A 22,582-nucleotide genomic window follows, 5' to 3' on the forward strand; every position below is an offset into this window, starting at 1 on the left:
CACCTCGGAAGGATAGAAGGCTGAGTCAACCTTGAGCTGGTCAGGATTGAACTCCAGGCTGTGGGCAGAGTTCGCCTGCAATGCTGCATTCTAACCACTGTGCCACCAGGTCTCCTTCCTCAGAACTAAGGAGGGGCCTCTATGAAATGTCTATTCACAATAAATTCTTACCCCAGTACTCAGATCAGTGGTGAAATTAAAAAATGTTTACTATTGGTTCTGTGGGCGTAGCTTGGTGGGCGTGACAGTGAAAGGATACTGCTCCCCTCTCCTGGGGGAAGGATATTGCAAAATCTCCATTCCCACTCCGAGAGGAGGAAGGATATTGCAAAATCTCCATTCCCACCCCACTCTGGGGCCTGGCTAATTCAGCATTCTCCACCACACAATAGCCAGTCAAGAGTCTTTGGGAAGCTCAGAGGTGTAATAAGGAGAGCTGCAGCTGTCCTCCATTTTCACTTTCCAGTAATTAAAAGTGTTAAAAGGAAGCAAGAGAGGCAGATGTACAAAAAGGAAGCAAGAAAAATATGAGGATATCCGGTGTGTCTTACTAGCTTTGATGACATGCTAGCTGTTTGTCAACCAATGGAGTTCCCCACTATTCATATTCACATGCCAGCATATTGCCCGCAGGCCTTATCAAAATAAACACTCAGACACTCAGTTCTATCTGTGGTAGAACAGAACAGAAATGAATAGTATGGGAAGAAATGTCCATCTGGGTTTAGTTCCAATTGGGGAGAAAGACACTGGAAACAATGGTGGCTGTTTGGAAAGATGGTTTTTAATGGGGGACAGGACCACATGGCTTGAGGTCCTGGGGGGAAAAAGGGAAGAGATGCTGGGTTTTATGCCCTCTCTGGGCTTTTGAATTTGAGCTTGTATTCTGATTGGTTGTCAGACTCCCAAGGGACCATGCAGGGGCAACTCCGTAGGCTGGGTTTTGAGTCCCAAACTTGGTTGAGCCTTGCTGGATGATGTAATGAAAAGGCTTTAGGATTCCTATTATGGCTCTATCTGCAGGAGGTAAATCTTTGTTATGTAGAATAGACTGGCTCAGGTCTTAATGGCCTATTGACAAAGGGGGGGGGGCTGAGTTTCTGCCTCCCTTTTAGGGGAAATATTCTGTTCTTTTAATATTTCCTAAAATATTTCATTTTTCTAGGAGAGGGGTGGGTGCTAAGTTCTTACAATGGAATGGAATAGAATTCTTTATTGGCCAATGGAATGGAATAGAATTCTTTATTGGCCAATGGAATGGAATAGAATTCTTTATTGACCAATGGAATGGAATAGAATTCTTTATTGGCCAATGGAATGGAATATAATTCTTTATTGACCAATGGAATGGAATAGAATTTTTTATTGGCCAATGAAATGGAATAGAATTCTTTATTGGCCAATGGAATGGAATAGAATTCTTCATTGGCCAATGGAATGGAATAGAATTCTTTATTGGCCAATGGAATGGAATAGAATTCTGTATTGGCCAATGGAATGGAATAGAATTCTTTATTGGTCAATGGAATGGAATAGAACTCTTTATTGGACACACAAGGAATATGTCTATGGTGGAAAATATTGTTGCAGGTTTGAACTGAACAGGAACCTTTGTGAGTGGGTGAGCTCCTGAACATAAGCAGAAGGCTAAGAGAATACTGAGAAATGAAGTTGCAAAATGCTCCACTGGGAGAAAAAACCCTCCAAAATGTTGATAACCTAGACAGTTTTAATCTAGACAAGTGTTTTTTAAAGTGTGGTCTGAGACTCCCTGGATGTCCCACAAGACCCTCTTAGAGGGTCACAAAATCAAGATTATTTGTCCGGTATTGAAGATATTTGCAAAAAATCATATCTTTTGTTTCCCTTCTCCTTTCTCATAACTTGTTGACAACATCTGTGGTTTCTCTTTCCCCTCCAGCTTCCCCAGTTCCTCTTCACAAGTAGCCAAAGCTGTGCCGTTTCTCTATTCCAGCCTTTGCCCTCCAATGAAGCTCTTTCTCTTAATTCCAGCCATCGTGGCTGCTGTCACCCTGGAAGGGACAACTATGCAGCCTCTCCAAGGTAAGCTTTAGCTGTCTGATCATCTTGCAGTCAATGTGAAGTCCTTGACCGGTCTAAAGTCCTCAACTTACAACCGGCCACAAGTCCTTGACTTATGACTGACAGCCTGGCAACCAAAGACTCATGCCTATTGGTTTAGATGTGTTGGGCTGAAAGCGGGATTTTAAAAGGTTTCTATTGGTTGCCTTGCCCTGCTTGACAGCTCCTGTATAAATAGCTGTCAAGCAGGGCGAAGTGCTGCTCTTGTTCTGAGCTTGTGTTCAGTGTTAATAAAGCCTGTTAAAGTACCTCAGTGACTCTGACGCCTGTGTTCGACCTGATCTTCAATAGCCAGGAAGTCCCCTTTAGCCCAGTCCAGGTTGAAGGCAGCTACAGGCTGGTACAGCAGGGTGGCATTACAGGTGGGGACCATATTTTAATTTAGAAAATTAAAATTAATAAAAGGATGATGTTTGATTTAGTGGTTAAGTAAAGGTTCCCCTCGCACATATGTGCTCGTCGTTCCTAACTCTAGGGGGCAGTGCTTATCTCCATTTCAAAGCCAAAGAGCCAACACTGTCCAAACATGTCTCTGTGGTCATGTGACTGGCATGACTAAACGCCGAAGGCACATGGAACACCGTTACTTTCCCACCAAAGGTGGTCCCTAGTTTTTTACTTGCATTTTTACATGCTTTCAAACTGCTAGGTTGGCAGAAGCTGGGATAAGTAACGGGAGCTCACGCCGTTATGAGGCGCTAGGGATTCAAACCGCTGACCTGCCGACCTTTCTGATTGACAAGCTCAGTATCTTAGCCACTGAGCCATTGTGTCCCTTCATAGTGGCTAAGGCACCACTAAATCCAGCAAACAATTGAACGTTGTATGGCACCCACAGATGCTTTTTGGACAATGGGCAGCCATATAAATATGGCAAACAAATACATCTTGTTTCGCCTTGTTTCAGAAATGCAGGAACTAGAAAAGGGGAATAGTAAAAGCAAAGCACTTAGATTTACCACTTCACCTACCATGAGGATCATAAGCAATGAGGTTGCATAAATTCTACTCCTACTTGCTGGTCCCCGTCTTGAGGCACATTGCACCACCAGCTCTATGTAGGCAGGAAGCCTCAGTGAAGGAGTACCACGAGATTATGAGAAGCCCACTTCTTCCTGCACATGCTGGTTTTCCTCATCTATCAATTGGCAGTCTTCAATCCAGGAAGCCCTCTCTGGCACTCGCTCAACAGCTGTCTGACAACTTTGACATCAACACACGGTGGAAAGCCAAATGGGCTGCTGAACGCCCAGATGCAGGCAGTTACGTAGATGACCCTACACAAAAGGTGCTAGGTTCTGACCTTTCTCGCCAGCATTGGACGACTCTGAACAGGATCCGCACCCTGCATGGTGTCTGCCAGGAGTGTGGCTGTGGTGCTCCTCAACAAAATATCCATCAGATTGTGTCCGAATGTCCATCAAGAGCTTTCACCGGCCCAATGTCTGATTTTTTTTTTTAAAAAAAACCACCATGTCCTCGAATAGCTGGGTGGAGTGGACATTAACATTTGAACTACTATAAATCCATACATTTGCCATACACTAAATAAGTAATGCTTCACAATGCTTTGGAGTTCTCAGCAAGCAGTGTCAGCATATTGTCCCCAATAATCTGGGTTCTCATTTTATTGTCCTCAGAAAGATGGAATGCTGAGCCAAAATGGCTCATTAAATTATTAATTTAATATTTTAAAAAATTTAAAGATTTTGATAAAATATAAAGCTATATTGTTCTAAATAAATTACGTTTAATCAATTGGGTCCATTGTGATTAAATTAGGAATTGTGATTCCTGGCACAAAGAAAACATATTTTTATGTATGTATATGGTATGTATGTATGTATGTATGTATATGTGTATATGTGTATATGTGTATATGTGTATATGTGTATATGTGTATATGTGTATATGTGTATATGTGTATATGTGTATATGTGTATATGTGTATATGTGTATATGTGTATATGTGTATATGTGTATATGTGTATATATGTATGCATATATGCCATCTTGACTGTTTTGGCATCTCCTCCCTCTCCTGATGCAATGCCCCAGAATCCGTGGTGGGATTCAGCCAGTTCGCACCTATCCGGGAGAACCGGTTGTTAACTTTCTAAGCAGTTTGGGGAGCCGGTTGTCGGAAGAAATCTCATTTTGTTTTTTCCACTTTACAAAGCTAATCCTGTATGGAAGGCAGGAAGGAAACATTCTGGTGTTGTTTCTAGCCTAATCTTTATTGCCCTGATTACAGAAACTGCCCCTCCGGTTAACCCTTGTTACATTCTAACAGCTAAGACGAAGCCCCCATTGACATAAGTGATGTTGAGTTGGCCATGCCCATCCAGTCACATGACCACCAAGCCACACCTACCCAATTGGTCATTAGGACAGAGAACCGGTTGTTAAATTATTTGAATCCCACCACTGCCCAGAATCACAGAAAAATTGTGATTTTGGCATTCGGGACTGGGTTTGTAGTGCGTGTGTGTGTGTGTGTGTGTGTGTGTGTGTGTGTGTTTGTGTATGTGTGTGTGTGGTGTGTAAAGAATGATTAGTTAATATTTCTATCCTCTTAATTTCAGATACAGAAGTTGTTGCTGGAGATGAGATTTCAATTCGATGTGACTTGAAAAATGTTCAACTCATATGGTACTGGATTCCCCGTTACCCCATTTGTGCAGACCTAAAAATGGTCCCGATACAAATCTTCAGTGTGATTTCTAACAGGAAGCACTTTAATGAAATGCTGAAGAGATTTCAAAGGATGAAGATAGAAGAATATAATGGAAATTTCTTCCCCAATGTCACGTTCCAACACATGAATGACTCTGGCACTTTCTATTGTTTTGATGGAAGAAAAAACTCATCCTTTATCTCCATCGTGGTGAAATCTGGTAATAAAAAACGGGGGCATTTTAGGGCTTTGGGAAGTAGATGTTGAATAGTCTCATGGCACCAAATGATGGGTGGAAATAGCAGTAGGCTATTTGAAAATGGCTCTGATGTCTTCTAGAAGGCCTCCACACACCTGGGTGGCCTAGTTGGCTTGAAGGAATGTCAGTGTGTGGGCCTTAATACACACCCTGGGTTTGAATGGTCCACACTTGTAATTTCAGACCAGTACTTTTTAGACTTGGCAACTTTAAGATATGTGGACTTCAACTCCCAGAATTCCCCAGCCAGCTGACATTACATATGTGTGCCACTTTGACTGAACAAAAATAAAGACCAGATATATGTCAGATAGATAGATAGATAGATAGATAGATAGATAGATAGATAGATAGATAGATAGATAGATAGACAGACAGACTGACAGACAGACAGACAGACAGACAGACACACAGACACACAGACACACAGACACACAGACAGATAGATAAAAATGACAGATTAGATAGATGGATGGATAGTATGGATAGATAGTATGGATGGATAGTATGGATGGGTGGATGGATCGGATGGATGGATAGGATGGATGGATAGGATGGATAGATGGATGGATTGATGGATGGTAAAGGCCTCCAAATATCTGAAAGGCTTTCCTTAGAGCAGTGGTTCTCAATCTGTGGGCCGGGGAGTCGAATGACCCTTTCACAGGGGTCGCCTAAGACCATTGGAAAACACATATTTTCAATGGTCTTAGGAACCGAGACACCAATTTTATAGTTAGGGGTCACCACAACATGAGAAACTGTATTAAAGGGTCGCGGCATTGGGAAGGTTGAGAACCACTGCCTTAGAGGATAGGCCAGATTTGTCCTTTGCTGCTCTGGAAGACCCAGCTAGAATCAGTGAATGGTCCAGTGATTAAAGCACCAGAATAGAAACCAGAAGACAGTGGGTTCTAGTGCCACCTTAGACGTGAAAGCCGGTTCGGTGACTTTGGGCCAGTCACTCTCTCTCAGTCCAACTCACCTCACAGGGTTGTTGTTGTGGGGAAAAAAATAAGGAGGAAGAAGTATTAGGTATGTTCACTGCCTTGAGTTATTTATCAAAATAATAAAGGCAAGGTTAAAAAAAAATCTAAATAAATAAATTACAGAAAAAAAGAAATTTGGGACAAACAAATAAATCCAAATAAATATTCCAAATCTATTGTTTGGTAACAGAAAAGCACAGGTAGGTTCCCATACAATGGAGGCTTAAACAAAGACAACCTGGCCATTTGTTTGCCATATTGTATTTCATAGATTTTACTGAGCCAAGTCTAGATGATCTCCAGCACCCCTCCTACCTGGCTTTGTTACAGGAAATCAAGGACATGACAACAATGGTTTCATCCCCAGTATATGATTGACAGAGAGCATATTTCCCAAATCAAGAAGCTTCTATTTAGATATCATTGATGATACAGGTAGTCCTCAACTTACGACTATTTGTTTAGTGATCGTTCAAAGTTACAACACCACTGAAAAATGTGACAATTATTTTTCACACTTACAAAGGTTGCAGCATCTCTGGGATCACATGATCAAAATTCAGACACTTGGAAACTGGCATGTATTTATGACAGTTGCACTGTCCCTGAGCCGTGTCATCATCCCCAAGCGAGCAAAATCAACGAGAGAAGCCGGATTTGCTTGACGAACAAATGATTTGCTTAACCACTCCAGTGATTCACTTAACAACTATGGCAAGAAAGGTTGTAAAATTCACTAAACAAGCTCCCTTGCTTAGCAATGAAAAATTTGGACTCCGTTGTGGTCGTAACTCGAGGACTACCTGTTAACCTATTAAAAAAATAAAGTCGGCTAGTATTTCTCATTTCTTCAGACGGATTCCTTCATGATTAGATGAGGAACTTTTGCCTGTCTGATTCTCCTAAATTCATTGTGATTTGCTGGATAGCTGGGGGCAATACAATAAACTTCAAAATGTGTGAACCTCAATTCCCACAATTCCCCTAATGAATTCTGAGAGTTGACGTCCACACCATCTTAAAGTTGCCAAGTTTGAGAAATAGTGAGCTAACTGCACTTTAGTTCAATATGTATATAGAATAGAGCTGGAAGGGACCTCGAAGATCTTCTACTCCAACCTCCTGCTCAAGCAGGAGATCCTATACCAGTGTTTCTCAACCTTGGCAACTTGAAGATGTCCGGACTTCAACTCCCAGAATTCCCCAGCCAGCATTGGCTGGGGAATTCTGGGAGTTGAAGTCCGGACATCTTCAAGTTGCCAAGGTTGAGAAACACTGTCCTATACCCATGACACACGGAGCCATTTGTTAGGGCACGCGAGGCATTGCCCTGTCAGCTCCAGTTCGGCCTTCTTTTGAGGCCATCTTTCACCCTCCAGAGGCTTCAAGGAAGCCTCTGGAGCATGAAAAACTGGCCCTATGGGCAAACCAGATATTTAGGAAAGAACTTCTGGTTTGTCCGTAGGGCCGTTTTTCGCCCTCAGGAAAGCCTCCTGAAGGCTCGGGAGGTCAAAAACTGGCCCTACGGACAAACCGGAAGTCACCATTTCCGAACTTCCAGGTTCCCTGTAGGCACATTTTTCGCCCTCCGGAGGCTTCAGGGAAGCTCCTGAAGCCTCCAGAGGGCCTTTGGGGAGACTGGGGTGGGGACTGCTTTTGCCCTCCCCAGGACCCTAGAAAGTCTCAGGAGCCTGGGGAGGGCAAAAAAATAGTGGCAAAAGCAGGGGCGGCATGCGTGCATACCATTACGGGTGTGGCACGCCCACGCACGCCCCCCCCCCCTGCGCTCCCCTGTCTAGTCCCTTAAAAAACTCCAGTGATGAAGCACCCACAACTTCTGGAGGCAAGTTGTTTCACTGTTTTACTGTTCTTACTGTTAGGAAGTTTCTCCTTAGTTCTAGGTTGCTTTTTTCCTTGATTAGTTTCCATCTATTGTTTCTTGTCCTGCCTTCTGGTGCTTTGGAAAATAAATTGACCCTCTCTTCTTTGTGGCAGCCCCTCAAATACTGGAATACTGCTACCATGCCCCCCTTAGTCCTTCTTTTCTCTAGACTAGCCAAACCTAAACCCTGCAAACTGTTCTTCATATGCTTTACTCTCCAGGCCTTTAGCAATAACAATAGCAGTTAGACTTATATACTGCTTCATAGGGCTTTCAGCCCTCTCTAAGCGGTTTACAGAGTCAGCATATCACCCCCACAGTCTGGGTCCTCATTTCACCCACCTCGGAAGGATGGAAGGCCGAGTCAACCTTGAGCCGGTGAGATTTGAACCGCTGAACTGTAGATAACAGTCAGCTGAAGTGGCCTGCAGTACTGCACCCTAACCACTGCGCCACCTTGGACAATGAGAGGTTGGAGAAGAACATGGGCAGGTCCTGAAGTCTGGGGAAGGCTCTGATGAGGGCTCTGTGTCGGAGGTAGAAAGGGGGCCAGAGCCGTATGCCAGTTATTGGCTGCCTGCAGAGTCAGACATCAGTGAGGCAGACGAACAGCTGGAGCCTGTTCCCAATGTGTGCATGCACAGAGTTGCCAGACGAAGGGAACAACTAAAGAACAGGGGTTGACTTGGGAGTAAGGCCACAGGTGTAAGATGAATTGCTCCTCCCAGAGGAAATAAAAGAGGAGTGAGAGGGGAGTGGAGTTTTCAGGAGACAGTTAGTTCGCTTAATTGGTTCGTGACTCTCCAAGACTCCTTGTCAGGTTTTGCAGATATCGGCTGTCAGCTGTCTATGACAGATAAGGTCTGTGACTGTAAATCCTCCCTGGAAAGACTTTACTGTATGTGAATGAGCAGAATTCACAGTAAATTAATAAAAGGGTTTTTTTTTGTCGGGACAAGGAATTTGCTTCATGCTCTTGGGAAGCCTAAGTCAGAACAACTGGACTCCCTTGATTTTTAAAAAAATAACATTTCACTTTCCATCCAAGAAGCTTCTTCAGTTCTAACTTTTTTCAGTTAGAACTGAAGAAGCTTCTTGGATAAGAAGCGAGATGTTTTCAAAGAAAAAAAAAACCCAGAAAGTCCAGTTGCTTTTTGGAAAAAGCACCTTTGAGACAAACCACGACCTGGTTTGGATGATTAGGAATCTCCATAGACGTTTATCTTTACCTCTGTATTTGCAAAATTTTGAAGGAATAACATGTCGGTATTTCTGACAGATAATCGACGTGGAATGGAGGTTACCAAGAATTCTCATGGAAGTGAACAGGAAATAAAGTTGACCTGCAATTCTTGTGTCCGAGGTCGCAAAAGCTCTAGCATCACCTGGACTCTAAATGGGAAAAAAGTTCATGATGACATTCATGTAAAAAAACTAAAAAATGTATACTTCGTGAAAGACAATCCCAAAAATTATGGTCTCTGGAAATGCAGCAATGCCAGATGTCCTACACAATCTGACGGCTATTGCTTGGAAAAGAACTCCAGAGTTTCAGAGAGTTCAGAGACTGAGGAAATGCCCTGGTCTACCCCAGCACCATTGGGTGAGTATAAGATTTATGCCCTACCCATATCAGAACAATCAGCTGCATGGATTATGGTTCAGTTGCATTCAAACAGGTAGGGGCAACCTATAATACAGGGATGTCAAACTCAATTTCATTGAGGGCTACATCAGGGCTGTGGTTGACTTCGGGGGACTAGGTGGGCGTGGTTGACTGTGTGGGCGTGGTTGACTGGGTGGGTGTGGTTGACTGGGTGGGTGTGGTTGACTGGGTGGGTGTGGTTGACTGGGTGGGCGTGGTTGACTGGGTGGGTGTGGTTGACTGGGTGGACGTGGCCAGCTTGATGCCACTCCCCAAACTGCTGGGATTTTTCCTCTTTGCATTGGGTAGACTGGGCCGAAGGCACGCTGGCCTGATGTTTCCTCTTCCCATTGAGTAGACCAGGCTGAAGCGATGTGGGTAGACCGGGATGGCCCTGTGGACCGGATCTAACCACATTGTGGGCCGGATCCAGCCCACGGGCCTTGACTGTGACATCCCTGCTATAACACTTCAGGCACTCAACCAACACAAGGGCGGTTTTCCAAGACAAAGTTAGTGTTGAAGCTGTGTGGATTTCAGGATTGGTTTTCACAGTTGATCCCCTCTCTCACGTTATTTGAAACTACAATATACCGTATTTTTCACAGTATAAGACACACCTTCCACCAGTGCCATAGGTTCGCCATCACGGGTGTAGGGTCTCCTGCTTGGGCAGGGGGTTGGACTAGATGACCTACAGGGTCCCTTCCAACTCTGTTAATCTATAAAACTAAAAAACAAGAAAGTCCAGTTGCCTCCTGAAAAAGCACCTTTGGGACATCCATCACTGCAGGGTTGCAAAAATAGACTGAACCATGTTTGACTGGGATGGTAAAAGGCTCCTGCCTGGACCAGGGGGTTGGACTAGAAGACCTCTTAGCTCCCTTCCAGACCTAGGATTCTATGTTCTTTCTGAAGCAGCCCCCACTGGCTTAACAGCCAGAGAAAGAAACATAGGAAGGGCCCACCACCCCAAGGGATCAAAAGTGGCAATTGGAATTTGGTGACTTCAACCTTGCAAGATTCTGTCTTGATGTTCAATTAAAGCTCCAACTTTTACCATGTGCTCCAGTGGTGGGATTCAGCCAGTTCGCACCTATTCGGGAGAACTGGTTGTTAACTTTCTAAGCAGTTCGGAGAACAGGTTGTCGGAAGAAATCTCATTTTGTTTTTTTCCACTTTACAAAGCTAATCCTGTAAGGAAGGCAGGAAGGAAACATTCTGGTGTTGTTTCTAGCCTAATCTTTATTGCCCTGCTTACAGAAACTGTCTCTCCGGTTAACCCTTATTATCATTGTAACAGCTAAGACGAAGCGCCCATCGACATAAGTGATGTTGAATTGGCCATGCCCACCCAGTCACATGACCACCAAGCCACACCTACCCAGTTGGTCATTATGGCAGAGAACTGGTTGTTAAATTATTTGAATCCCACCACTGATGTGCTCTATAGATTTTCTTAAAGAGAAATATATCATGATATAAAATGCAAATACAAATAAAGATAATAGGGGAAAGGGGAAGGGAAAAGGAAAAGGAAAGAAGAAGAAGTGGGAGTAAAAGGGGAAAAAGGCATTAACTCCCAACCTTTTTCAGTGCAGTAAATTACAGAATACACAGCATTGAAAAATGTGATTTCTGAGCATTTTTCACAGTTATGACCTTTGCAGCATCCCCAAGATCATGAGATCAAAATTCAGGTGCTTGGCAGTTGGCTCATATTTACGATGGTTGCAGTGTTCCAGGGTCATGTGACAACCATTTGCGATCTTCTGACAAACAAAATTAACAGGGGAGCCGGATTTACTTAACAACTGGGTGACTCACTTTAACACCTGCAGTGATTCACTTAAGCATTGTGGCAAGAAAGATCGTAAAGTGGGGCAAAACTCACGGAACAATGGAAATTTTGGGCTCAATTGTGGTCATAAGTTGAGGATTGCCCACACTTTTTTTAAAAAAAAATTAAAACAATTTACACATAGGCAATGTGGGTTTCAACTACATGATGGAGACTGCCATCTTGACTTTTTTGACTGACCTGGAGTAACCTCCTTAACCCTGTTCTATTTTATGTCTCTCCAAGATACAGACAAGAAGTTGATGATCCAACTCATTGTCGGTTGCGTGATAGGAATTATCGCTCTCCTAGGGATGGTGGTGACTATATTTGTTCTCTGGCAAAAGCTTCTATCACGGAGAACCAGGTAAAGATTTTTTTTTAAAAAAAGAAAGAATGTCTCCCTTGCATTCAGTTCAGTTCCTGGTAGTAGTAGCAGTGGTGGGATTCAACATTTTTTACTACCGGTTCTGTGGGCATGGGTTTGTGGGCGTGGCATGGCTTTGTGGCATGGCTTTGTGGGTGTGGCAGGGGAAAGATACTGTAAAATATTCCCACCCCACTCCAGGGAAAGGATACTCCATAAAATCTCCATTTCCACCCCTCCAGTGTAAGGATACTGTAAAATTTCCATTTCTACCCCTCCAGGAGAAGGATACTGTAAAATCTCTATTTCCACCCCACTCCAGGGGAAGGATACTGTAAAATCTCCATATTCTCCCAATCAGCTGGGACTTGGGAGGCAGAGAATAAATGGGAGCGGGGGCAGTCAGAGGGGGTATTTACCAGTTCTCCAAACTACTCAAAATTTCCGCTACCGGTTCTCCAGACCTGCTGAATACCACCTCTGAGTTGTAGGGATGTTATTTCCTTGAGTTTCCATGATGGTGGGAGGCTGGACAGAAACAGTTCACCGTTGTCTTCTTCTGGGGTGAAATCTTTACAATCTGGCCTGTTAGCTCGGGTAAAGGAGGCACAAAAGGCTAAGTGAACAACAGCTCTTTATTACAGGTCAAGTAAACATCCGGCTGGGGAATGGTTGGGCAGCATCCCCTTTTAAAGGGATCTGTCAGACCTCTCAGCCAATCAGATTCAACCTCTGATCCCACTGGAACAGAGGACCTTGGTGGAAACCTCTTGCAGCCTGTCAGCAGGGGGAAATATCTAACATGGGTGGCATGGCCAACAAAATATCATGGAACCAAAGGAAGAAGACCTTGATGGAGATATGTGAGCTCCATTATCAAAGTGATGAGAAGTGAAAATTACATTAAGTCCACAACAGATCAATCATATTCAGAAAAGACTCAGACACCGTCTTAGTTCAATGGAGCATAAGAAGGGGAAGAAGGTACACCACAATCAGATATGTAAGATCCTCTTATTATAATCAATGTCAATAAAAGAATTTTAGCTTTCCTGTTGATTTCCTGGCCTGGTCAACTTAGTGTGATTGACAAAAGGTTCTATTTAGTAGATTCTACTGGGAGTAAACAGATAAGCCATGTACAAATTTAAAAGCTATTTTTTAGCACCTTAAATTTCATCCTGGAACAGATAAAGCTACCTAAATGCAGATGTTGTTTGGGAGAATTGCGTCACTCGCATCAGGATGTGCGCTGCTGCACAGCTGTACTTTCCAGGTGATCTTCAAGGACAGTCCCATGTAGCATCAGTTTCAGTAGTCAGATACTGAGGCCATGAGGGCTTGAGTGAAGCCTTTCTGTGATCTAATAGGAACTGGGAGTTCCAGATTACAAACAAATCTCTTTTAGGAGAGCACAAGTCATTCTGGGCCTAAAATTGGAACCCCCTGCAATATTATAAAGCTCATTTCAGGGAGCTAGTTGTTTTCCATTTAGATCAGTGTTTCTCAACCTTGGCAACCTTTAAGATGTGCAAATGTCAATTCCCAGAATCCGCAACCAGGCTGAGGGCCAGAGAATTCTGGGAAGTCCTCACAGCTTTATGTCACCTAAATTGTGGCTTTTATTTAAACACTGCTTTAGATTGTTGAAAGAAATGTGCTTCTGGGTTCAGCTCCAGGTGGGGAAAAAGACACTGGAGACATGGAGGCTGCTTGGAAAGATGGTTTATTGTTGGACAGGGCCACATGGCTTGAGCCCTGGACAGAAAAGGTGATCACCTGCTTCAATGTTGGTAGAGAAGAAGAGAAGGGCTGAGGGAGGGGCTTGCTAGGCTTTTTATACCCTGTTTAGTCCCACCTCTCTGTTTCCTGTTCTTGTGTAAGAAATGTATTCTGATTGGTTGTCAGATTCCCATGGTGCCATGCAGGGGGCTACTCTCTAGGCTGTGTTTTGAATACAGGTATGAGTTCTCATATGCCATTTGGAGAGTTGAGTAATATCCCTTCCCCCTACAGCTGCAGTGGGGAAGTCTTTATTATGTAAAGTGGGCTAGCCTGGCCTTCTCAATGGCCTATTGACAAAGTGTGGATGGGCAGGAAGCTACAGGCAACTATTCTGTCTTTTAAAGCATGTTTCTATCTTTTCACATCCAGAGAAATATTCTGCCTTTTCAATATTTCCTAGGATATTTCATTTTTCTGGGAGAGGGCTGGATGATAACTTCCCACAAGATAAATAGAATAAGCCTTCAGAAAGGTGATATCATTAAAAAGGGATGAAAGCAGTGGTGGGTTGGGACTGGTTCGGACCGGTTCGGCTGAGTGGTAGTGGTTTCGCGGCGTGGGTTGCTGGAACTGGCAGCAACCCAGGCCTGCCATGCAGAGGTAGCTTCCTACTGGTTCAGACTGGTTTGGCCGAGTAGGAAGTAACTCGGCTGGCCACGCCCCTGAACTGGTTCTATCGGAGGCGCCATAGATGCCGCCATCTTGTTATTTGCTTCTGCACATGCGCAGAAGCATTTTTTTTTACTACTATGCGTGCATGCATAATACACATATAACACGTCCCTGAACAAACCGGCAGTAACACAAGCCAGAACCCACCCCTGCTGCCACGCCCCCAAACTGGTTGTCTGGGCGGTGCCATAAGTGCCACCATCTTGTCTTTTGCTTCTGCGCATGCGCAGAACAATTTTTATTGTACTACGTATGCATGCATAGCACGCATCAAGCGTGCACAGCGCGCCCACAAGCAAACCGGCAGTAGTGACTGCCAGAACCCACCCTGGATGAAAGCCTCTAAGTGAGCTATAGGTAGGGCACATCAATCGATTCCCCTATAGCAGGGGTGTCAAACTGACTGCCCATGGGCCGGATGTGTCACATGCAGGCCACGCCCACCCCAGCTCCGCGAAGGGGGAAAAGATTGTGAAACATCATGTGACAGCAACATGATGTGGCAAGTTTGACACCCGTGCCTTACAGGGAAGATTTCTTTTATTTTGGGGGGCAAACCAGGGTTTGGGTGAGATGATCCTTAAGGCACCCCCAGATTCTAAAATTATTTGATTTTGCCATACCTTATCCTACATGTTCCAGCAATCAAAGTAAATATCTGATTTAGCACAATACTAGGTTTTTGTTGTTTGTATTAATATTATAAACATCAGATATTTTTTCTGTCTTCCTTTTAAGCCCTAGTAAAAGTGCAAAGGAGCCAAAATCACAAGTGATTCAGAATTCATTTGGTGAGTACAGTATTTAAACTTCTGTTTTTCTCCCCCTTTTTCTGGTCTATCACTGTAATAAAGGGGCTTTTCTCATTTTTCATTTCCCTGGTACTGCTTAGGATAGTGCAAATCTGTGCATTGTTAACAATCAGTATTATGAGGTCCACAACTGTTTCTTATTTTACTGGCTGAAGTAAAGAGCCTTCAAACTCTGTACCACTTTTTCTATTCTGATTATAACACACCTGATGAATAAACTGCTGATTTTGTTTATTTGAGACAGAACGTCTTTGGGACCAACTGATACAACTGGCCTTTAAGACGTATGCTGGAGGTTGCATTCTAAAGTGGGTGTATCTATCAAACTGTATTTGATAGAACAGAAAATTAATTAAGATTTCCTAAGTAATTCTGATTTGTTCTCATACTTTTTAGGATATTTTAAAAGTTAGGTCACCTTAAAAATGGCAATTTGGTGACAACCTTTAGAACAGTGCTTCCCAATCTTTGCAACTTGAAGATGTGTGGACTTCAACTTCCAGAATTTCCCAGCCATCATTCTCATCTAAGTTAAGAAATATTGCACAAAAAACACTGTATGAATTGTGAGGGTTGGAAGTTCACATATCTTCAAGTTGCCAAGGTGGAGAAACGCTGCTTTGGAGAGATTGGTACAAGCTGATTTAGGATGTTTATATATACACACCCTCTAATCCAATTTGCAAGACTAGATGTGTGTGTATCCTTGTTTAGTTGGGCTGTCCCTTTTATTCTTCAAGTGTATGTGTGTGCCTATAATATACACATATGCACCCTTATTTATCTGTATACTTACATTACTTTGGATTATAATCTGCCCTTGCTGCAGATCTTAACCTAGGCCAGGAATGTCAAACTCAAAGCCCGCGGATCAAATTCGGTCCCTGAGTGCTTTGATCTGGTCTGGGTCGCCCCAGCACCCCAAGATCAAATATAACCCTGATGCAGCCCTCAATGAAATCGAGTTTGACACCCCTGATCTAGGCATTCTTGCTTAGTTTATGGCGTATTCAACTCTTGCAATAATTTGTTAGTGTATGCACACTGTGACTATGTGGGACAACCCAGGAGCAAATACATTACACAGAGATTTGTATTTAAATAGCGGTTTTATCCACAAAGCATATATACATACATGTACTTTTAGTCTAACCTCAAACAAACAGCAGTCAATTACAGCACAGAAGCACACATGGAGAGAGAGTTACATCCCAAACAGGGGCTCTCTTATAATACAGACTCTTAAAGTGGTAACAGTCAAATAACCTTGCTGATTCATCCCTACCATTGTATCAGCATTACAGCATTACAGTATTACAGCAGCTGGTCAGCTATTAAATCATCATTACCCTGACATAATTGCTAGTGGTTACAGAAGAAGCGAAGCTAGATCTGAGGTTTATCACCCAAAGTTTTCCCTGTTCCCTTCTACACATCCCCAACACCATTTATCAAGAAGTGTGTAATTAGGTATTACAAATTGTTTTGGGAAATAGTCCCTGTCTTTACAGGTGGCTGATTCCTTTGCTGACCTTGAAACAGGTGGCTATTCGCACAGGATGGTTTTGTTTCCTTAGGGTAACCCATGGTAACCCTGCTGTCCCATTCCACAGCCCCCACTCCCCAACCCCAACTCCCATGTTTCTATGGCGAGACGCAAGCAGCAGGTAGTACACAGAGTAACTGAATGTTAGCCCTGACGGTGGTAGGATTCCCATATTGAACTAAGCCAAAACTAAGCAAAACGACCTTGTGACATGATATGATGACTGAAGTCCACTGAAGTTGGGCTAGGACAACTTGCCAAGAGTTACACTAATGTCGAAGAAATGTTGGAACATAGTCATTAAAGAAAAGATGCCAAAGGAGGGAGAAAATTAAAGGTGAACGATGAAAATTAAAATATTTTTAAAATATTTGGTGGTGAGTTTTCCCGCGATGAGTTGGCCATGGGAACTTGGCCCCCAGTGAGGTGCCCATGGTGAATTGGAATTGGACACAGTGAGTTATCCCAGTCCATCTTTTCAGAATAGATGCCTGGGAAAATAGTTATTGACCAGATCCAGGGATGGGCTGCTACAGGTTCGTCCTGTTTCGGGAGAACCTGTAGCTAACGTTATGGCTGGTTCACAGAATCTCCAAATCCCTCCCCCATGCCCCACCCCTCCCACCTCGCTCCTCCCAGGATTCTCCACGCGGCCTGTTTCGGATGCGAGATAAGTGCAGGGTCCGCACGGAGGCTCGGGGAAGGGGGAAAACGGGCCTCTTAGAAGTTCTGGAAGACCAGAAATGAGCCCATTTCCAGCCTCCGGAGGGCCACTGGAGCCTGGGGGAAGCAGTTTTCACCCTCTCAGAGTCTTGAGGAAAGCCTCCGGAGCCTGGGGAAGGCGAAAACACTCCCCACCCCCCGTGGTGCAGAAGGCCGACTAGGCCATGCCCACTATGGCCACGCCCACCCAGCAACCAGGCAGACAGCCCCTTTTTGAAATTTTTGAAGCCCACCCCTGATCAGATCTGCAACAAGTCAGAGTGAGTTGCTATATATTGTTCTGTTGAAATTGCTAATATCTTTCAATCTTAGATCTGGAAAAACCCCTAGAAAACCAAGGGAAGGAGAAAGACGTAGAGATGAATGAGGTAAGCTCTCTGCTACTGCTACTGTTTCTGATTGTTAGGTTAATTATTGACTAGATTAATATATGCCATTTCTAATACCAGAAAGAGTGGCATAAACATGGTGCCCATTCCAGATGGTGACAAAGCGACCTGTTTCTCAAGTGCAAGCTATTATAAATTTAAAACATTCTACAAGTTAATTTACATATATTTGCATATTAGGCCAGTTCCTTCAGAAAGTAGTGGGGGTTTATGCATTGCCCTCGCCAAATATTTGTCTCCCATGCATAACGTGGCTGCAAATAAAGCCAGTTTAAGAAATGGCTTTTTGGATTCTAATCTTTCCTTTGCTCTGGCAACAATACTTTGGCACTTGAAGAGAAAGATGAAAAGATTTCCCCTTTTGTTTCACCTCACCCATTTCTGTCCTGCTAAAACATATAAAGAACAGTTGCTGGAATTGAGTATTTCTAGTTTGATGAAAAGAAGGACTAGGGGTGACATGATGGCAGTGTTCCAATATTTGAGGGGCCGCTACAAAGAAGAGGAGGTCAAGCTATTCTCCAAAGCACCTGAGGGCAGGACAAGAAGGAATGGAGGGAAACTAATCAAGGAGAGAAGCAACTTAGCACTAAGGAGAAATTTCCTGACAGTGAAAACAATTAATCCGTGGAACAACTTGCCTCCAGAAGTTGTAAATGCTCCAACACTGGAAGTTTTTAAGAAGATGTTGGATAACCAGTTTCCTGCTTAAGCAAGGGGTTGGACTAGAAGACCTCCAAGGTCCCTTCCAACTCTATTATTCTATTCTATTCAGACTGTTAGGCTCATTCCTTGAAGGCAGTTTTAGACCTGCACCTATCCAGATTTAAATGCTTCCAAGGAAGGTCCCTCAAGACTTTGGAAGTAGAGATCTACTACAGGTAGCCCCTGAGTTACAACCACAACTGAGCCCAAAATTTCCGTTGCTAAATGAAACATTTGTTATGTACGTTTCACCCCATTTTACTAATCTTTCTTGCCATAGTTGTTAAGTGAATCACTGCAGTTGTTAAGTTAGTAACGAGGTTGCAAAAGGTGATCACGTGACCCTGGGACACTGCAACCGTCATAAATATGAGTCAGTCGCCAAGTCTCTCAGTTTTGATCATGTGATCATAGGGATGATGCAACCGTTGTAAGTGTGAGAAATGGTCATAAGTCACTTTTCGCAGTGCCGTTGTAACTTGGAATGGTCACTAAAGAACTGTTGTAAGTCAAGGACCACCTGAAGTGGTACGCAATGAGTACTAATCTGTGAATGCCTCTGTGTGTGTTGCATAAGGGGCTGTGTTGTTGTGTTGCTGGTGTTTGCTCTCTTGTGTTTTGGAGCCCAATGTCTTCAGTATATAGGTAGCAAAAGCACAGACTTATATACCACTTCATAGTGCTTTACAGCCCGCTCTAAGCAGTTTACAGAGTCAGCATATTGTCCCCCATGAATCTGGGTCCTCATTTTACCCACCTCAGAAGGATGGAAGGCTGAGTCAACCTTGAGGTGGTCAAGATCGAACTGGTAGCAGTGGGCAGAATTAGGCTCCAATGCTGCATTCTAACCACTGCGCCGCCACGGCTCATCAAGATAGTCCTTGACTTACAACCGTCTGTTTAGTCACCATTCAAAGTTACAAATGGCACTGGAAAAAATAACTTATGACCATTTTTCACATGACTGTCACAGTGTCCCCATGATCACGTGATCAAAATTTGGGTACTTGTCACCTGGCATGTATTTACGGCAGTTGCGATGTCCCAAAGTCACATTTAACCTTCCCAGGTGGTTGCTGATGGGCAAAGTCAAGGGGGGGGGAACCAGATTTGCTTAACAACCACATGGTTCACTTAACTGCAGTGATTCATGTAACACCTGTGATTTTTGGCTCCTGTGTGGTGATAAGTCAAGGATTACTTGTACTTAAAAGAGCCTGTGACAGACACTAGGGATGTTCCTTTGCTGCCACCTGGTGGTCTTCTGGATCTTCTGCATCCCATGAGAAAAGTTCATCTTCCTTCCTAGGTCCTTACCACTGTCTACAGAGCAGGGATGTCAAACTCGTGGCCCGTGGGGCCCAAGTCCGGTTTAGCAAAGGGAGGGGGGGTAGGTCACAATATGTCATGTGATGAGTTCAACACTTCTGCTATAGAGGGATGATTGAGAACATCCTGTCCTGTTGCATGACAGTCTGGTTTGGAAGCATTATTGTTTCGGAGAGGAAAGTGGTGCAGAGAGTGGTGAGGACAGCAGAAAAGATCATCGGTAGTTCACTTCCTTCTATTCAGGATGCAGCACATAAGTGATGCTTGAGCAGGGTCCAGAGGATTGTCTGGGACACTAGACATCCTCTTTATGATCTGTTTTCCTTTGGAAGGAGTTTTCGTGGTATCCGAAGCAGAACATCTAGATTCAGTCAGTTTTATTCCGTTAATTGTTCTCCCCAACAGGGAAATTTCTCCTTATTGTAAGTTGATTCTCTCTCCGTAGTTTCCATCCATTGCTTGTTGTCCTGCCTTCAGGTGCCTTGGAGAATAGGTTGACCCCAGGGATGGGTTCCAGCAGTCTCTACTGATGGTTCGCTTGTGGATGCGCCGTGCATGCGCACGCTTTGTGTGCATGCGCAGAGCAATAAAAATTGCTCTGCGCATGTGCAGAAGCAAAAAACAAGCTGGTGGCGCTTACAGGAGGACCAGTTCAGGGGCGTGGCAGGCCTGGGTCGCTGCTTGTTCCAGTGGCCCAGGCCACCAAACCACTACCAGTTTGGCCGAACTGATCTGAACTGGTAGGAACCCACCACTGTTTGATCCCCTCTTCTTTGGGGGAGCCCCTGATTTGCATGTCGCTATCCTAAGATCTGAGTTCTCCAGTGAGAAAACATCAAAATAGCTCTTTAACAGATGAACAGAATGGGAAGGAACTTGTAGGTTATCTAGTCCAACCCCGACCCCCCACCCACCCAAGCAGGAGACCCTACACCATTTCTGACTGATAGCAATCCAGTCTCTTCTTGAAAGCTTTGACTATACGGTGTGGTCCTTAACCTGAGTTAAAATTCAGTAACTTGGATGGTGGTTGAAAAAGTTTGCTATATATTGACCGCAGGGGCCTTGGTCTTTTGATCTCTCTCCCCCCCCCTTCTGTTTTTTTTTTTAGGGAGCAGAAGGAATCCAATACTCAGTGCTACAACTCAAGGAGCCAGAGCAATGCCAGAGTCAGAGAAAGGAGGGGACCCCTGCTATCATCTATGCAGAAATGCCCACAAGCAATTGTTCGAAGAGCTGATATGTCCCAAGGGCTGATATACGATCCTTCAGTGCAACGTTTTTCAACCATGGAAGCCTGAAGATGGTTGGACCTCAATTCCCAGAATCCATACAATCCTTTAGAGCAGGGATGTTACTAGCAATAGCACATAGACTTATATACCGCTTCACGGTGCTTTTACAGCCCTTTCTAAGCCTGGTGACCCCAAATTTAAAGGAACGTCATCTTCAGGATCTCTCTGCTAAACCTTTTCAGTGATGGTCTCCACCTCTGGGACAACTTACCTTCAAAATTTGTCCACCCCTCTCTATAGCAATAGCACTTAGACTTATATACCGCTCCATAGCACTTTAACAGCCCTCTCTAAGCAGTTTACAGAGTCGGCATCTTGCTCCCAACAATCCGGGTCCTCATTTTACCCACCTCGGAAGGATGGAAGGCTGAGTCAACCTTGAGCCTGGTGGGATTCAAACTGCTGAACTGCAGCTAGCAGTTGTCACATATAAACGTTCACTTTTAGGATGCAGCAAGCAATTCGGATTTCTTGGCCAGGTCTGTTGGAACTAATTACGTTTGATTTTTTTTTTAAATCCACATGAACTAAAAGACTGTTCCTACCCTGTTTGAAAAGGGGTTTGTTTGTACTCATGAGTAAGCGGCTTACCATTACTTGCTAAGGCTGGGTCAAAACAGTGTCATTGTAACTTTGAATGGCCACTAAATGAAGCAGTGTAAGTTGAGGACTATCTCTATAAGCAGAATGACATTATACCAGCAAACATCATTGGAATGAGAGAAAGCAGACGATCAACAGTGGAGGCAGGGAAGATCACCTGTAGGAATGTAAAATACAAAATATATTTTTGGTCACATTTATAATATTTTTGTTTTGCAGAGTTTTTCTTCTATGTCTAAATAAATGTTAGTGGACCTGTCACCCAAGTAGTCACTCAAGAGTCATTTTGTTCTGGTCAACTTATCTTCTAGGGATAACAATGAGGATTGCAATCTCCATTTGCAATATTACTGTTGTGGCGTGAGGTCTGGGTTTCCCCCCCCACACACACACACCAGGTGCCGGTGGCTCGGGGCCCGCAAGTTGCAGCAAGCGCAGCTTATGCTTAAAGAGGCGCAAGAGAAAGAGGTAGGAGATTAAGAAGAATAGGAAGTGAAAACAAAAGTATCCGGAAAGTCACTAAATAGCTCCTGTTAGGCCGAAGACTGAGGTTAATCTGGGGAGTCAGAAGAAGGAGCAGAAGAAGTGTCCTCAGATTTACCTCAGTCTCCAGGCAATTGGGCCGTAACAATACCCTATCAGTGACTCCCCCCACGTCCCAACTCGGAGACATAGGCCGGTCCTGGAGTCCGGGGAAGGCTCTGATTGCAGTGGATTCTGTGAGTAATAATGACTGAGGCAACTGGTGCAAGCAACTAACTTTATTGTTAAAAACTCTGAAAGAGAACAGGCAAAACAGAACAACACGAGCCCGTTTGACAGCTATGGTACAAATGCTGCCAGCTGACATTCCGCGGCCGTAGCAGCCACGGGGATGTAACACTGATGAGGTCTCTGTGTTGGAGGCAGAGAAGGGGCCAGGGCCATCTGACAATTATCAGCTGCCTTTGGAGTCAGACAT

General features: G+C 44.0%; 1 protein-coding gene across 1 annotated transcript; it reads left to right on the forward strand.

Annotated features, from left to right (window-relative positions):
- The first annotated feature begins 1,963 nt into the window (after window positions 1–1,963).
- On the forward strand, window positions 1,964–21,322 carry LOC116504174. The gene is made up of 7 exons (XM_032211042.1): window positions 1,964–2,064; window positions 4,689–5,000; window positions 9,190–9,513; window positions 11,642–11,762; window positions 14,958–15,010; window positions 17,613–17,668; window positions 20,835–21,322. The coding sequence occupies exons 1-7, from the start codon at window positions 1,989–1,991 to the stop codon at window positions 20,961–20,963; spliced, it is 1,071 nt and encodes a 356-aa protein (XP_032066933.1). The 5' UTR covers window positions 1,964–1,988; the 3' UTR covers window positions 20,964–21,322.
- The last annotated feature ends 1,260 nt before the right edge of the window (window positions 21,323–22,582 follow it).

Source organism: Thamnophis elegans, chromosome 2 (genome assembly GCF_009769535.1).
Source record: "Thamnophis elegans isolate rThaEle1 chromosome 2, rThaEle1.pri, whole genome shotgun sequence".
In the NCBI taxonomy this organism is placed as follows: Eukaryota; Metazoa; Chordata; class Lepidosauria; order Squamata; family Colubridae; genus Thamnophis; species Thamnophis elegans.

Coding starts and splice junctions, on each gene's coding strand:
- LOC116504174 (XM_032211042.1), top strand. CDS start 1,989: ATGAAGCTCTTTCTCTTAATTCCAGCCATCGTGGCTGCTGTCACCCTG. Junction 2,065..4,688: donor AACTATGCAGCCTCTCCAAG/GTAAGCTTTAGC, acceptor TCTTAATTTCAG/ATACAGAAGTTGTTGCTGGA. Junction 17,669..20,834: donor AAGACGTAGAGATGAATGAG/GTAAGCTCTCTG, acceptor TTTTTTTTTTAG/GGAGCAGAAGGAATCCAATA.